We start from the raw sequence: 17,644 nt of genomic DNA, 5'->3' as shown, positions 1-17,644 counted from the left end.
AAGGAACTGATTTAATTATCCATCAGGAAAGCAATGAGTCCAGCAACTGAGAGCTAGAAAGACCGAAGAATCACCTGGAATCATTTCCTGTGACTCCCCAGTGAGATGAAACCTGGACATACAGCATGTACATCTTCAGCCACTGCTGTTCCTCACTATGTCTGCAAAATCCAGGTTCATGTGCCAGAAGGAAGACACAGCTCCCTCCAGTTAGGTGCCTGATTTTGAGCTCAGGATGTCAAAGGATTCTCACTGAACGCCCTGGCCCATTCATTCCAGCTTGGCTGGGAGTGAATGCAGCGGAGAACAAAACTGTCTTCCATTGTAGGCTTGTGCACGTACAGCCAAGGTATCAGCCACAGATATTGCTAGATTTCAATTTTTTAAGAGTATCTCTACCACAGACAAATCTACGGTACATGTGGAAGTAGAAGATATGTAGCAGTGTTCACAAGGATGAAAATCCAAGTTGTCCACTTTTTTCCCACCTAAGAAGGTGTCCAGGAAGTAGGTGGTAATCCTGATAATATGTCCTTTTGATCTAAAGAGGCTAAATTTGTGTAAGGAAAGCATAGCAATATGGCTCCTTAGTGGCTTGTTCCTGGAGCCCTCCTGAAGATGAGAGGGTTTCTCTGTGGAAAGACTGTAAGAATTGTTTGCATCAAGAGACACCAGCTTGCATTGCTTATTGGAAGCAGTTTGGAATTACATGACAAGCTAAGTCCTGGAGATAATTCAGAAAAATGTCACTTGCTGTCTCAGCCATGTAACAGCAGGACAGAGGCTGTAAGAAAAAAGCCCAACAAACAACAAAACAGTCCTGTCAGTGTGTCAGATTTCATATTTCACCAGTGATAGCAGAGTAGTAGAGTCCTTTTTGTTGTCTGTGAAACAGGAGATGGGAAGATGGTGAAGGGATGATGTTTAAGTGCCAGACATGTTGGCCGTATTTACTCTATGTTGTTTCTTCTCACTGGTTTCTTGTTAAGAAGTTTTCCATAGAGTTGTTTTGAAACCTGATGGGCTCTGTGAGCTTTGCAGGATAGTGAAAGCCAAAGCAGGCAGTGATTGCACCAGGGATGAGGAGAGTACTGTGTGTCCTGGGTTAATATCCGGTGAAGGGCCTACTTTAGTATGTGACTGGCAGCATGTGGAGGGTCGAGTAATTATCTGAGAAGGAAGACTGCTGGCTGGGGCTTTGAATGACAGGTTTGTGTCACTGAATAGAGACCTATCTTCAAAGCAGCCTGAGGAAGATGCTTCCCATGGTGGAGTCCATAAACTTTATCTGTGGTACAGGACGTGTGTCTGATGCCTCATCCCGATGGTACACTTTGTTCTGTGCAAGGTACAAGACAATCTTCTCCCTGCAAAGATGATAATTTAGTAAGGCCATTAAGAGAGAAGCAGTTACCATAATTTCTCTTCCATAGCATCTGTGGCCATTTGCTTCTTCAGAAACAGACCAGTGATGCTTTCCATGCTACTGGCCTTTCTTTTCAACCACCTCCAAAAGATCACTGTATCTGATATGCTTAACTCCTTCCAGTCCTGAGTGTTGCAGCCTTGCTAATGAGATTGACTAAGCCTTACTTTAAACCATTAAATTATTGTAACGCCTCTTATCTTTCAGGTGAAATCATGGGTTAGTGATAGCATGCCTTTCATTCAAATGGAAGAACCTTTTGAAAGTATGACTTTACTCCAAGATATTCCTGTTCTTTAAAAAACTAAATTATTCTCATTTATGTCTAAGTCATGAACTTGTCTATGTATGATAGATAAGAAAAAGCAAACATGAATACAACCAGATCAAAGATGTACATGAGTCTTTAATCTTGTCCTTTCCCCTTGAAGAATGTGTAAAAAAAAAAAAAGAACAGAGACATTTCATTAGTTTAAGTAATAATAATGATAAAACGGAATCACAAGCAATTCCTGAAGCAGGACATAATGGCTCTTGTCTTGCTGCATGTTATCAGTCTCTCTTTGATTTATATTAAAGAAACAAATAGCTAGCAAGAAATGTTTCCAAGTTCTCGTCTGATCCCTCTATCGAAGGGAGACCATGGGAAAAATGTATCACATAAAAAGATGTTGTATATCTACAAGATATACCCTCACATGTAATAATTAGTTCTGCTAGAAAGCTCGTATGTAAATCTCGTATGACAGCCAAGATCATTTTCACCTCTTTAACCAGATCTAGGATTGCTCTCTGCTTTCAGTATTGCATGCGTTTTGTCAGTCTTCCATGTCTTTCTGATCCAATAAGCTTACTCGCTAAATTTAATTCAGTGATTTTAATTGAATCTGAAGAACAAAGTGGTAATTTATTAATTGCATCTGTATGGTGATTAGCTCTCAATTTACAAACTATTTCCAGCTTCCTTCCATTTTTGGCTTCATGCTCTTAGGCTTCCCCTCCAGCTGGAAACCCTTGCTGCTGACAGGCCCCTCTGAACTCCAGCACAGGCAGTATTCCCAGCCCGAAAAGTTAAATGTCTCCGGAGTTACCAAAGCTCCCAAGTCTCTCTCTCATCTAACAACACATGGCTGGAAACGTGTATGGGAGAGGGGAAGTGAAGAATTCAGATCATTTCTTGGTGGCAAATTGGGATGGACAGTATTTTGTATGTTAAAAAACCTCAAAAACCTGTGGGAGTGGTTAAGCACTAGAACAAATTATCCACAGAGGTTGTGAAATCTCCCTTCCTGGACATAGTCAAAAGTTGACTGAACACAGCTCTGACTTTGAAGTCGGCCCAGCCTTGAGCAGGCAGTGGGAGTACATGACCTCTCAAAGACCTTTCCAGCCTGTGAGACTGTCTTCAGATTGCCTCGCTTTTTGGTTAGCACAAGTGAGCAGCCAAGTTCTTGGAGCACTGATGCATGCACAAGCTCAACTACATAGCGTATAGGGGTAGCTCTGCTTAGCCATGATTGTATGAACTGCCCCACAGTGTTCTTAGACTTTTGGAAAAGGCACGCATCTCCATCTTCAGCGTTGGCAAGGAGGGTGTTTTGCGTCAGGCTGCGGTTACATACTTTAGTCCTGAGTGGCTGTGACCCTGCCAGCACAGTATTTTGGAAATAGGGGGGAACAGTCAGAAATACCACATGGTAAGCAATTCATGGCCTGCTGGAGGGAAAGACAGAAAGGCAAAGAACAAGCAAATGGTTAGGTATGGATATGATGTCACTGCAGGACTGTGTAGTGCTTTACCTGTAAGAAAAGGCATATGCTTTTGCCTCATTTTTATAGCATGGAAGCTATAAAGCTCCTATAATGTAGGCAACTGTATTGCAGGAGGAGAGAACAGCAGAGAATGGGGTTTGTGGTTAACAAATTAACAGCTCACTGAAACAACTGGAACTGGAACAACTTACAAATAAAGACCTGAATCTTAAGTCCTGTGTTCACTCTATTTAGTACCCCAGGCATTCATTTAATAATGTATTTTTTACAAATGTCATTAGAATAAGAGAGGGAAGAAGTGGGGTACATGAATAGTGGACTTGTTAGGTACATTGCTATTCACTGGGAGAGTGAGTAGCATCATGATGGGCTCATGTGCAGCCTCCACTGGAACTCTATTAAGACTAGCTTTGCCTCATCGTCCACTGGTTATCAGCGAGCCTGAAATACCTGCTGTGCCCTTACTGTGAATAGCAGTATGACTGACCTCATCTGTTTGTATTTACACAACACTGTCCTGTTTCATGAACAGTCAATTCAGATTATTAAGAAGCCTAGGGAGAAAAGGTGATTATTTTTGTGCTAAGAGATACTCTTTGCTAAAGAGCAAATTTTGTATTACAGCGCCGGCTTGGAGATGCTGCAAAGAAAGCAATCAGCAAGCTGCAAGTCAGAACAATCAGGAAAGGTGATAAGGTAATTTTTCAAATTGCTCATTACCAAATGAAATTCTGTGCTTAGGGTTCCTTCAGACCACTGGGACAATGAGAAAGAACAGGCATGGCAATTGCTTATTTAGCTACTGGGTGTCCTTCAGGCACGGCAAGGGGAGGGGTGGAGATGGAATACTGGTAAGCAGTTTATTGATGGAATGGAGTAGAGGGAGAAGGGGATTCTGTAAAGATGCAGGAAATCCTGAAAGTTAAAACATGCTAACTAAATCTGCATGCTTCATAGGGCACGTTTCCAGCTGGAAACACGTTGGAAAATCTGACTTGCTTGTCTTGAAATGCATTAGTGGATTTGCAGCATGCATCAGTGACAGTTTTACTTTGCCACATAGGCTCTTGAATGAAGAAATTAGCTGATAAAATCAAGAAAATGCAAATTATGAATGTTCTCTTTTGTAGGAAACTGAGCCAGACTTTGATAACTGTGCTGTTTGTATTGAAGGCTACAAGCCCAATGATGTTGTCAGAATTTTGCCTTGCAGGTAAGTTGAAGGTGCTCTTGATAGTCTCTCTACTTACAGACAGGCTCTGTTCTGACAGGGTCACACTGAGAGCTTGGGGAGAGATGGGCAAGTTTATAATTTTGATTTATATTATTATTTATTAATCGGGTGATAAAGATGTTTGAAATGCCTCTTTATTCAGCTTCAAGTGAAGTAGTATTAATGGTGGTGAGAACCTGAGTTTAGAGTGATAGTCAGAAATTGTGTCTGATCTTGACCTATTACAGGGTCTTCAGTAGGATTTTTAAACTAAAAGTTTTGTTTCTTCTCTTTTCCTCACTGGTTTTATATCAGTCCAGAATAAGTGCCTTAGAAGAATTTGCCCTGACTCCAAACTGAAACCTGGGCACAGCAGCCAGGGATAGAGCAGGCTTCTGCTCCCCATGGAGCTGCTTCTTTTGCTGTTCTGGGCCATGCCCAGGTGCTGAGAAAGGGATGACTTCTATAAAACAAAACAAAACAAGAAAAGAACCCAACCATTAAAAGAGATGTGCTGAGTAAAGCAAAGAGGGAATGTGACAAAGACCATGTTACCTATTGCTGCCATGAAAATACTCTCAGGCATGTGGGACATGGAGGTGACAAGAAGAGCTACTGGGCATGTTCTCTCTCTTTTCTTCCCTTCATGTGAATGTGACTTGTGCAGCACATAGAGTAATAGTGATATGACACAGGAGCACAGCTTTTTGCCACCTGTAACAGTTGTATTCATCTCTTTGTGCCACAGTAGTGTCATCTGTGAGGTGTTAGCTAATCAGGATTTCTCTAAGGATCAATTTCTTAGGAAGCTTCCTAGGAATAATTATTCCTCTAGGAGAACAAGAGCAAGTGTTTGATTTTCCTAGAAATATGAATCTCAAATGCTGTACATATAGAGCAGAAAATATTTTTTTTGTTTAATACTTTCTTCTGCTGCATGTTCACTGGCTTTAGAAACCAAAATATTTGTTTTTTTTCCTGCTATGTTGTTCCCTAGTAGATACTCAAGTATTACAAGCCATCCATTTCTGTTCGTTCATGTGACTCATTAAATCTGTTTACAGCCATCACTAAATGGCAAACTGAAAGCAACAGATTCATCATAGATTTGACCTACTGTAAATCCCCCACAATGACAAATGCATGTGAACTTTTTTTTTTTCTTTCTACAAACAGACACAAATGCATCACTTGATGAGGCAAAAATACAGAAAAATGAGAAATTACCAGAAAATGTGGACTTTGGTTTGACATCAAGACTGTTTTCAGAGAAGCATAATAAAGGTTGAAAATTTTGTATGATAGAGACAGTCAGTTTTTGGAGGTAGTTACACAACAGCAAAAAATACGTCTAGGCTGTAGCTTTCACTTGTGTCTCGCCTCCTAATTCAATGAGGCTGCAGTCAGACTGTCATCCACAGTGTTGAGTCAAACAGAGTGAATAGGAAACACATAGTTAACAGGTGATGTTCAGCTCTTGGCTGACTTAAAAGGTCGCCTAGAAAATGACTCATGCTAAAAGGGTAGCAGCGGCAGAACTGTCTGGTAAAATACTCACAGTTTGAGCCTCAGCAATTTTGAATTATAAAAACTCAAAGATTTTTCTCAAGCAGCTATTTCACAAACCCTGGCTTTTCTGCTACATAAATTGTGAGGGCAGTATTTTACACATTCACATGGGTTTGGACTTCCAAGATAGGAAATCGTAGTCATGATTCCTTCTGCTGTTGCCAGTCTCATCTCCTCATCCAAAAAAAAAAAAAATGGGGGGGGGGGAAGGGAAATATTAATTTTTGTCTCTGTTAAGTGAGTAGGAGAGTGTTAAAGACCTACAAACTCTGTAGGTTTCTTCCTCCAGCATCCTCAGTTAAACTGTGTGCTGTTTCTAGTATGGGAACTCATTAGACTGTTGTTTAATAAGAAGCTGGCATTTCACCAAGCCTTACAGAAGCCAGCACAGTATGACACCAGTGCTGGCTGACCTTTGTGTTTCTATACAGGGGGTGCTCAAGATGTAGAACTTTTTATCTGCAAAGCCAAATATTCCCCAAGAGCTGCACATGAAATATGCTGCTTTGTACTGCATACAATACTGCATACTGTACTTTGGAAAACCTGCTAGCAGGCACACTCTGTTACAAAGCTCTGTATATCTTAAGATCTCTTTTTAAGGCTGGTGGAGCCTGAATCTCCTAAGAAATTGGTACCAAAAGCCCACCAGCCAGTATTGCAGTGGATGAGCTCTGAAGCCATATAGATAGATGGTTACTGTACTTGTGCTGTTTCCCCTAATGTCCTCTCTTTTCCGCTGGCAGAGAGATGGCACTGGGATAGCCTGTTGTTACGTATTCCACTCTGGAGAGCTAGGAGAATTCCAGTTAACTTGTGCTTCTTCCTCTCTGCCCTCTTTAGCCAGCTCTCACCACTGACTGTATCAATAAACTTCACTCTACAGCATGTATTAAATAAATAAGTACTGACACTTGATTTTTAAAAAAGTGTTGGCTTACAGCTGTTTTTATGTTTAATGGTAGCAAGCATCACTGAAGTTATCTTCGAGGGCACTGACACAACATCAAATGTAACCAAGTTCATTGTTCCCAGAGTGATATCTCTTGTCATAGCCCTAGTTCCTTCTCCTTGTCCTCCATCTCTAGCTTCAAAACGCCTCTGTCTTTTCTGCTCTGGCTTTGGAGAAGTTGCTAGTGCTGGTGCTCCAATTGTGTGCCTTTTACTGAACATTTACTAAACTTCTACAGGGAGCAAACCAGTTCTTTCAACCTCATCTCTACTGAGTTCTTCATAAGCTCTTTTTTTTGTTGTTTCATTTCTGTCACCAATAAACACACTTTCTAACCATTCCAGCTCACGCCCTTCCTCTAAACCTTCTCCCCATGAACAACTATGATTTCAGAAACTGCTTCAGTCATCAGGCTCGTTCTCAGTCCTCCCGTGAAAATTATTTCATCACATTCTTCCCTTTGATTCCTTCCATTCATTTACCCTCATCATCATCTTTTGTCCTTCCTTCTTCTTCAAAAATAAACAAATAATACTGTACATGAACCCTCAAAAGCTCTCAAATCTTCTAATTGAATACTACAGGGCTGCTCACCAAAACCCTTCTCAATCCTCTGCTTCAGCCCTATCTCTGGTCCAGGCATGATGCTGTTACTCAGGGTCCTTAGGGATGTACCTCTCTTTCTGCTTTTGTCTCCTTTTCTCTTAGCTCACGCTTTGAGAAAAATGACATGACTACTAGGTTTGTTTGCATGCAGTTTGGAAAGGTAGGACTAGGAGTAGGAGGTGGGAAGAGAACAGTTAAGTTTCCCTTAACTTGGAAAAAAAGCTCCTCAGAACTGTTGGCAATCTGAAAGCTTTACAATAGTTTTACAACGATCGTATTAGTAGTATAATTTTGCGATTAGCCTGAAATTGTTTTTTTTTTTTCTTGTATGATTAAAATTGCAGCTTTACAGAAAATTTAAGTACATTTCAAACAAAAGTAATGTCCAGTTCAGAAATACAAAGTGCTGTTGTGTTAATAGTAAATGAAATGCGCTGGGACTTTGAGGTTCTTTTCCTTTCTTTGTGCTCTGTGAGCTTTACTCAGGCACATGCAGTCACAGAGGAACGCAGGAGGGATCCCAGGAGGCCACCACCACCTCTGGAACAGCACAGGGACACTGTCCATGTTGTTCTTGGGAGTTTTTTCCAACACACTCTGCAGTCCCCTGGGATGAAGACTCTGCAGTTCCCCTGATAATTTATTGCAGTGCTTCACTACCCTGACTGTGGTGAAGCTTTTCCTGTTGTGTAACCTGGGTCTCACTTGCTGCACTTTAAACACATCATTTCATCTCTTATCCCTAGGAGAGCTGAAGAACAGTTGTTTCCTTTCTCTTTATGAAAGCCTTTGTTTTGTATGAGGATTGTTACGAGATCTCCTCTCCTCTCGCCTTCCTCTCAACTAATCAAGTACAGTTCTTTTGAGAAACTTTTCAACCCATCCAAATGAACATAGTTTTGCAATGCCTGTGGTTGCACACATTTTTTTATTAGCTCTGACTCTGATTGTCAAAGCCATGTCAGGAGCCTGTACTTGAAATATCTCTCTTACTCTCTCCCTGTATGGGTCTTTACTTCTGAACTCATCCATGGTGCTTCTACCCTTTCTTTTCTTCTAAAACCCTTCTCTTTTAAAACAGTTTTTCTTTTAAAACCATCAGAACTTCAGAAGAAGAGGGATTTTTCTTTCTATTGATCTTTTTACATCATTGTCTTACCATGTGACAGTGAAATATTGCAGTTGCTCTCATCTTACTTTGGGCTGACCCTTGTTTTGCCTTAATTTGGATGATAAACTTATCAGGCTTATTTGTCAGAATAAAATAAGCTTTCAGATCCAAGTTTGCAAAGCCTGCCACTTCACTTCTCTGCACAAATGTTTACATGTTCAAAATTAGTTATTATGAGTCCTCTACTCATATAATGTGGTACAAAAATTAAAAAATTCAAATCTATCTGATTTTTATAACATTCCATTTCCCCATAAATTTGTGTCAAATAGTCAAGTTCTGTTGTGCATGTTAAATCTGAAATTAACAGAGCCATACTACACTGTGCTGATTTAGTATTGAGAAGTGCAAAGTGACATGATCTGTCATGTATTTAAATGGTAGGATTTATTTTAGATTATTAGTTTTTGAAGCCAGCTTCACATACGCTAAACTTCAGTTTTTCAAGTCTTTAGGGCTTGTTCCAAGCTTTTGGTGATTAACAGACATTATGAAGTGCTGTAATATGAACCACAGCTTCACTGAGGCTTACAAAGCTTGAACTGGAAAACAAAAGGAGGCTTTCTAGTCTATGGTAAAATTGCTTGGTAGAAGTTACTTTTGTTGTTTTGGGTTCTTTTAATCCAAAACAGATTTTGGAAATCTCTTTGGTTTTTGGTGTGGGATTTTTTATTTTTTTTTTTATTTTTCCAAGAGAATAATAAATATTTTAGATTTTGTAAATGTACTGATTATTTTGGTACAAACATGCTTCAGATGTTTGCCATTAAGCATATTTTTTTATGGATTTCAGTATACAATTAAAGAAAACCAATCACTATCAAGAATCTCATCATTATTCCAAATAGCTGAAAAACACGATGTTGACTTTCAGTACCCTCCATGAATTAACATACCCAAGGAATTCTGTTGATTAGACTTATAAATGTAAAATTACACATGCTTGAGGACTGTACTTTTTTGTTTTCTCCTATTCAGGCTGCTTGCCCTATGATGGGCTGAGTATGTCCCTCCTGAGATGACAGAAATGAAGAGTTACACAGGAGAGACAACAAAATTTGGTGCATTGTGTTTTTATCCATTAAGGCAAATTCTGTTTGGAAGGAGGGTTGTGAACTTTCATGGCCTTAGTAGAGTGGTTTAAACTTCACGTATCACAACGCTTCATTTGCATTCATCATGTTGACATACAGGATCAGATGAGGTTTAACAAAGTTTGGTATTGCAGCCAACTGATATAATTAGACTAGGCTGAACTTCCAAGAACATAGTTGCCCTTTGCCAGTAGTTGTACAAAGTCAGGCCAAGTACAGGAATGCAATAATTTGCCATATAGCTTTGTTTCACAAAGCACCCATTTCATCTAGAAGTAGTGAGAAAAAACATTTAAAAGAATAAGACGCTGAGTTCACACAGTTTTGGCTTTGAATTTCTACTGTTATTTAGGCCTGAAGCCAGCTATTACACCAGCCAGCTACTATGCCGGCTGATACCATGTTAGTAAGAGTCAGGGTTACAAATAGATAGAGGTGAAAGTACACCTCAATATCTTAGATAAAGTTGAAAGCCCATGCGTGCCTTGTGTGAGAGAGGCTGGGGCACAATACAGCAGCCAGCCCATTCAGCTGAATACGTACCATGTAAATATTTAAAATTGGTGTATTAAGTGATTCTGGCTTTCTCAGAGATTGTATGTCATTGTGGAGGCTGGTGTGTGCTCCAGGTGGAGCCTTAGAATCACAGAATCATTTAGATTGGAAAAGACCTTTAAGATCATCAAGTCCATCCATCGCTGCCAAGTCTTATTAAACTATGTCACTGGGACGGTGACTCAGCCACTTCCCTGGGCAGCCTGTTCTAATGCTTGACAACCCTTCCAATGAAGAAACTTTTCCCAACAGCCTATCTAAACCTACCCTTATGCAACTTAAGGCCATTTCATTGTGTCCTGTCACTTCTTACTTGAAAAGAAACCAATACCCACCTCACTACAACCTCCTTTCAGGTAGAGGTTATCTGAGAGAGTAATAAGGTCTCCTTTTCTCCAGACTAAACAACCCCAGTTCCCTCAGCTGTTCCTCATAAGGCTTGTTTTCCAGACCCTTCACCAGCTTTGTTGCCCTTCTCTGGACCCACTCCAGCACCTCAATATGTCTCTTGTACTGAGGGGCCCACAACTGAGCACAGTATCCGAGATGCAGCCTCACCAGTGCTGAGCACAGGGGGGCAATTCTCTGGCCCTGCTGGCCACACTGGTTCAAATACCAGCCAGGATGCTGTTTGCCGCCTTGGCCATCTGGGCACACTGCTGGCTAATATTCAGTTGTTGACCAACACCCCAAGGTCATTTTCCACCAGGCAGCTTCTCAGCCACTTTTCCCTAAGACTGTAGTAGTGTTGCATGGGGTTGTTGTGACCCAAGGGCAAGATCTGGCACTGAACCTTGTTGAACCTCACACAGTTGTCCTTGGGCAGCTGTGAGCCTGTGGTTACCTGGTGGGTTTGTGTGGCTGTGCTCTATGGGTGATGCGCTTGGGACAGTAGCAACAAGGGGAAGCCAGGTGGGGGACTGCACAGATCTAAAAGTTCAAGCGGAATGTAAAACTTCAAGAAGACTGAAAGGAGACTTTCAGGCTCTGCCAAGTAAAATATGTGACACCTGTTGCATGCCTTAGAAAGAAAATCTTTCTAGAGCTGATCTAGATTGGTGTGTCAAAACAAGCAAATTAGTTTTAATTTGTGCCTTTTAGAGCAAGACTGATATCGAGCCTCATATTTCAGAATAAGATACCTTCTTTCAATTTTGCTTAAGTTGTTGTTACTAAGTTATATTAGACAGTTGAACTAAGGCTCTTTCCAAGTGAATTATTCTATTCTAACTGATTAAAAAGGAGTTTTAGGTAGGCAAGTCAATTTTCAGTTTCCTAAATGCCAGTGTAATTTCTGAGGCAGTGTGCATGGTGGGAAATATTGCTCTTTTTCTTCGGAGGAAGTGTTGCTGAACAAACTTCACGGCCTTGGGCTGAGCCCCTTCTCCTCTACTTGACCTACTCAACAGCATTTCTTAGATCATGAGCCCCACATTCCTGCATTTTATAATATTTGTTCTCTGAAGCCACAGAGTATGCTCACAAGAGAAAATACATCTGTCAGTCAGGTACACACACTAAATATCTCTATATTCTATCTTAGTTTGTGTCAGGCAAAGCTAGACAAGAAGCTTTCTGATCCTGCACCTGAATAATGTCTAAGTGGCCCTCAGCAGCCATAGGATTTAGGAGGTTGCTTAGTGGTCATTTCAGACTGAGCACAGGATTAGCACTGACCCCTTCAGGGCTGGAATTGTTTAGGAGCTCTCTCTGATGGGTAACTTCTAAAGAGCACAAAGTCAGAGAGAATGTTTTAAAAAATATCATCCTGTTTTTTCTATTTAAATGAAAAGTAGATTTTTTTTCTTAATTCACTTTCTTTCCTGCATTGTAAGAAATACCTAATCCCCTATGGCTTCACATTTAAATTATGTGTAATCAGGTTTGTCTGCAGAGCCATCAAGACGTAGTAATGCAATTTTTACCTTTACCATCAAGCAGGTTTTGTCTCCTGACCTTTAACGTTTAAAGAACATGGGTTTTGCTGATGCATTTTCTGTGGTTTTTTTAATTCCCCAATTATGTATGTATGTGCTCTTCATGTGCTTGAGATGCTACAGAAATATTTTCAGGTTTGTGTGCATATTATGTAGTTTTGCTGTCCTTGCAGAGGTCACAAACCACACCATTTTAAATACTTTCACTTCACTGAATTCAGAAGTGTCTGGTACTAGGTGATAAATTGTGCTGTGGTGGATTCAAATTAAAATGTCCTGGTTTTCATTGCAGGCATCTTTTCCACAAGTCCTGCGTAGACCCCTGGCTGCTAGACCATCGTACCTGCCCGATGTGTAAAATGAATATTCTAAAAGCTCTAGGGATCCCGGTAAGCACATCACAGGGCAGCTGGTCAGGGCAGGAGGAAAATACCAGCTACTTGGATATATCCTTAGCCCTTTGCCTGTCTGTTCCCATCCTTCTCTTCTTGCCATGTTAGTGATTTATTAAGGGGAGTACAAGCTGAAATGTCTGGTTCTACCTCTCTTCTTCACACCATTTTGATTAGCAAGGAAGAGCCTGTATATGGGGGTTGGTTGGATGTTGGGATTTGTGTGTTTGTGGTTGCCTGCTTTGTGGAGCAGAGGATTGTTTACTGGTGTTTGGTGGATTTATAGGTTCTTTCACATAGCTTTTGTTTGTGTTTTAAATCAGGACTGGATTTTGTTTTTTAATCATGCTCTTGGTTCAAATCTCAAAGCAGAAGGTCTGCAAGTAAAATTTTTCCTGCTATATTAGTTGAGGACAATTAATTGCTTATTCTGGGGAGCAAAATCTTTTCTTTCTCTCAGATTTCTCTTAAAGTCTATCTCTAGCAATCTCTGTACTCCCAATTAGGAAGCATTTCTCCCAGCAACTAACCATATGACATAAAAGAAATTATTAAGCTCTTTGTTATTTGGAACATTCAGATGTGATTAGAAGCTGCCAAAGGAATTGATCTTTTTAGGTTGCATGTTTACATTCAGATAGTGTGTTTCCTGTCTGCCATACAGTTTCCTAGCCACAGCTATCACAGAGATGACGGACTTCACCAGGAAGAAATGAGTCACTTTCTCACACTGTGCAAGGCTTGCCATGTGAGAGTGAAGTTCAGTACTCCAACACCATAGGCTGATGCATTAACAGGTGCTGTAAATACCCTCCCCAGTTACAGATGGTAACATGCTCGCTAACATATGAAAGAGCTATATAAAGTAACATAGCTCATGTGAACATACCAGGGGAGCTGATACAGCCATTCTCCAAGAGTTCATTTTCATGGAGACTGGGAAGCCAAGCAGGTTGCTGCAGAAGAGTTTCCACAGCAAGTGATGAAGTATGTTTTTACTGAAGTAGGCAGATATGTTAATCAATCTAATACAAACTAAGATAAAAACTTTAAATGGGAAAAACGAAGTATTGTAGTTAGGATAACATGTTATTACAGTTGGGCTACTTTTTTTCTACTAAGCCATGTGTATTTGTCTTTAAAATGTTAAAAGATGATACAACTGTTAGATCAGTGCTTGAGATGTCAGGAAAAAAAAACAGAAGGAAGGCTGCCTCTGCCATTCATCTCTGCATGTAAATTAATACAGAAATTTTTCCCCAGGTTCCATGTCTCAGTTCACAGTCCTGCCAATGAGCAGTTACGCAGGATTTTGACACTTCTGTACCCAGTGTAGTGTTCCATGGCTTTCTTCTGAACCATACAGGACCTTATGATCTCTGTTCTCACACTGGTCCATTCACGTTTTTGCCTGAGCATTTCATTAACATGCTCTTCATCCAGCTGCATAGACGGGCGATATAAACAAAGCAGACCTCTACTTTCTGGAGGCCTGCAGTGAGATGTTAAGGTCTTCCCAGAAAGTTTAGTACCATTAGTATTTACATACTAATGTAAAGAGACCAGGATACATCTCTCACTGATTTCACTGGCAGCTGCTGGAGGCTAAATGTGTCCGCAGGCTATGTGAGGCTGGGTACATCAAGCGAAAAGGGCCAGAGGCCATGTGTAAGGGTTTTGGTTTATGTGACTGATTCTTACTACTCGTGAACAGCTCTGTGGTGGCAGGTATAGAACTTAATTGCCAGGAATAACTAAAAATGGCATTCAATTTCCTCAGCCATCATTTCTCTTCTCACAGCTCCATCTAGTTTTCCCTGTACTGCTTAACAGAAGGGGGTCCATCCTGCTCCCTTCGCTAAGAGCTTTCCACATGGAGCTTTTGTGGAAATAATTGCACTGGGCATGTAATAAGAAAATTTTAAAAAACCAAACCAAATTACTGCTGAAACCCACATGAACAACTGGGTCACAGTAAGATTTCAGAATCCGCCTCAGTGCTGGTCTCAAAGTCAAGTGCTTGAATTTAATGTTCCACTAGCAACCTCTGTTTAGAGGGTTTTATTGTATGAATTTCTGTTAAAAATTCCTTAGGTTGTTCTAAGAAAATAAACTGAAAACAGCCCGCATGTTTATGTGGGAGCATACTGGCTCCCACCCACATGGCTCATCAATTAGGTTTATAAAGGGAGAGCTGCACGCTAGAGCCTTACCCCTCAAGGTGACTTACAGTAGGAGATGTTGTCCATGGAAGCTGGGTGCAGATGGTAACCTTCATGTCAAGGCTTTCCTCTAGCTGACAGCAGAGGAAGTGGGAGTCTAAGAGCATCAGATAGATTGGGGGTTAAAAATTCCTATACAGCTACCAGTTGCTTCTCTTCCTTTGCTTGCTCTGCCTTCTCTTTCTAAACTATGCCTCAATTCCTGCTCCTCCTCTTTTCCCCTCCAGTTGCCTTTCCTGCTTCTTTGTGTAACCTCTCCTGCCCAACCTTTATCCTTTGTAGTTCCTGCCCTGGTGTCAAAGCTCATTCTCCCTGCTCATCTCTCAGGACCTTTTCTCCACCTGCACAGAAATTGGGCATCCTCACCCTTCCCATTGCTTGGCACCAGCTGAGGGCACCCCATTGTGGGCATCAGTCCTGTGGGGTGCTCTCTTGTGCTACCATAAGATTGCAGGCACCATGCAAAGCCCAGTTCTCTTTGGAGAGTGTAGTTTTTGGTCCTGAATAACATACCCGCCTCTATCAGTACATGTGAACTGATAATTTCAAAGGCTCGTAACTTAGCCAGATGTCAGTAGGCTGTTGTGGCAAAAGACGTTTCCCTGGAAGAAGCTGTAAAGCTCTAGGGCTTCTCAGTGAGAGGTGGCAAACATTTCTGTAGAGTGCATAAAGCAAAATGCCATTCCCTAACCACATTCTTGAGGCTCACTGAGCCATCTTAGCTGAAACTTCACACACAGAAAAGCAGCCTTAGGCAGGCAGCAGTCTCTGATGGGAGACTTGAGAGCAAATTTGCCGAAGTCCTTTTGCAGGCTTTTACAATGGGAGGAATGAGGAAATCTTACCATAGGTAGAGCTAATGTGCTGGGTTTTTTTCCTGCCAGCTGCATGTTTGTCCTATGGTTGTTATTAAAGTGCTGGTTTGCGTGACTGGATATATTGTGCTTCATTTAGCATCAATACTCAGGATTTTCCAGGAAACAATTGGTTAAAACCCAAATATCTAAATGTTTCAATTCACTTCACATCTAAACTCCCCATTTATTTTGTAGCAGAGACTTCAAACATTATCTTCGCTAGAACCAAATTCCCCAGGCTGCACTCATTTTCACGGTAGCTGAGCACCCTAACATCTCTGCTTTTCACCATGGCACTCTGTAGCTCCAGAGGGCTATTAACTAACTATCCATCAGCAAATGGTTGGCGTAACGTTTTCCGCTGACTCTTTGCTGGTGAATCCAGCTCAGACTGTACCTCATTTGGCTGTAATATTTGAAGTGAATTATCAGTGAAAGTGTCTTTCACTTTCAGAGACCTACATTGCTATTGGGATGATCATGTCATATAAAATAGTTTCGCCTGCTTCTCCCCCTTGTCTGCAAATATCTGCTGGATATGCAGACAGCTGCATTTTTGGCAGCTGACTGGATGACTTGAAGCTATTCACTAAGAGCCTTAGCCAAGCCCTCAGAAGTCAATACAAAGCCTTCCCTTGACTTTAGTGGAATTGTGCCCTCAAAGCACTTACATGCAGGGAATGAGTGAAACCAATATAATTAAACTTAGCAAATGTATCTGGGTCACTCTGGCAGCAAAAGCTATAATGTATTTTTTTTTATCAGTATTTCGTATCATTAGTTTTATAGTATGCTGCTCAGTTTGGGGTACTTTTTTCCAACTAAAATGATTCAGGAGTAAGGGATTATTTATATCGAGCAATGCTGTTTTTGCATCTTTAATGTTTGTTTTGTTTTCAATTGTAATTCCCTGTTTTAAAAGGTTTGAAAGTTAGTGATAAAACCACATTCTAGGAATAATCGGGACCAGAGCAAAGGACAGGAAACTGATGCCCTGAAAAAAAACTTTGAAATAGTTTTTCCTATAGTAGAGAAGAAAAAACAGACTTTTTTTTCCTTTAAGATACACTGCCATCAAAGCCAAAGTTAAAAATGAAAATCTGAAAGCATTTGTTATAACATCTAGGAGTGAGGGAAAGAGTGATAGATCTAAGGAATAATTTTGGATCTCAGTCTTACAGATGATTGTTATTTCACTTAGAAAAGTACAAGTTCAATCAGTTTCATTAAAACCTGGTGAAAAGCTGAATGTTCCTTCCTGAATGTTCTGAAGAGCTCTTGCTGCTCGTGAATTAGACTGGAGCCAGAATATGACAATTTTTTGTCAGAGAGGAAATATATGGGAAAAGGCAAGACATGCTAAGTTTCTGGTTCTGCAAAATATGTAAGCATATGGTAACCTATGCCTGAGTTCAAAGGGATTACTCTTGTGCTTAAAGCTAAGCATCTGTTTAAGTCTTTGCTGTATCATATTTTGCTTCATTTCTAGGTGCTTGCTGTTGGGGATAGGCAGGTAGTGAGATTTTCATAAATGCCTTAGCAAGTGAAACAACTAAGAATAGAAAAAATTATATCCACAGAGCAGAGTACATCTCCTCTGACTTGATCTATCCAGATGTTGGATTTCCAGACTAGCAGCTGAAGCCCGTCTCTGCTTAGTACTGAGCAGCAGGAAGGCAGAGGGGACAATTCATATCACTTACCTTAGGGTGGGATAATGACACAGTGAAATTGTTTCAAACCACTGAATTTAGAGGAAACCTCAGCGACCAGTCCAGATTAGCTGTCTGAATCCTGGAGAATAAAGACAAATGGAAGCAACTTAACTTTACATTTTCTAGCTTAGCAAGGTATCTGTGTAGTTGCAGCTCAACCTG

The 17,644-nt window shown here is 40.7% G+C and overlaps 1 protein-coding gene across 2 annotated transcripts in view; it reads left to right on the top strand.

Annotated features, from left to right (window-relative positions):
- RNF150 (ring finger protein 150) overlaps positions 1–17,644 on the top strand; it is a 141,627-nt gene that overhangs the window by 71,002 nt on the left and 52,981 nt on the right. For both annotated transcript variants that reach the window (XM_062637252.1, XM_062637253.1), the window contains exons 3-5: positions 3,824–3,895; positions 4,330–4,412; positions 12,589–12,685. In XM_062637252.1, the coding sequence (XP_062493236.1) occupies positions 3,824–3,895; positions 4,330–4,412; positions 12,589–12,685 (252 nt within the window). The remainder of the gene's footprint in view (positions 1–3,823; positions 3,896–4,329; positions 4,413–12,588; positions 12,686–17,644) is intronic.

Source organism: Pezoporus occidentalis, unplaced genomic scaffold (assembly GCF_034315485.1).
Source record: "Pezoporus occidentalis ecotype Australia unplaced genomic scaffold, CSIRO_AGI_Poc_V1 ctg51, whole genome shotgun sequence".
Classification (NCBI taxonomy): domain Eukaryota; kingdom Metazoa; phylum Chordata; class Aves; order Psittaciformes; family Psittacidae; genus Pezoporus; species Pezoporus occidentalis.
The sequence above is the reverse complement of the archived record's forward strand: the minus strand, read 5'-3'. Positions and strand labels throughout refer to the sequence as shown.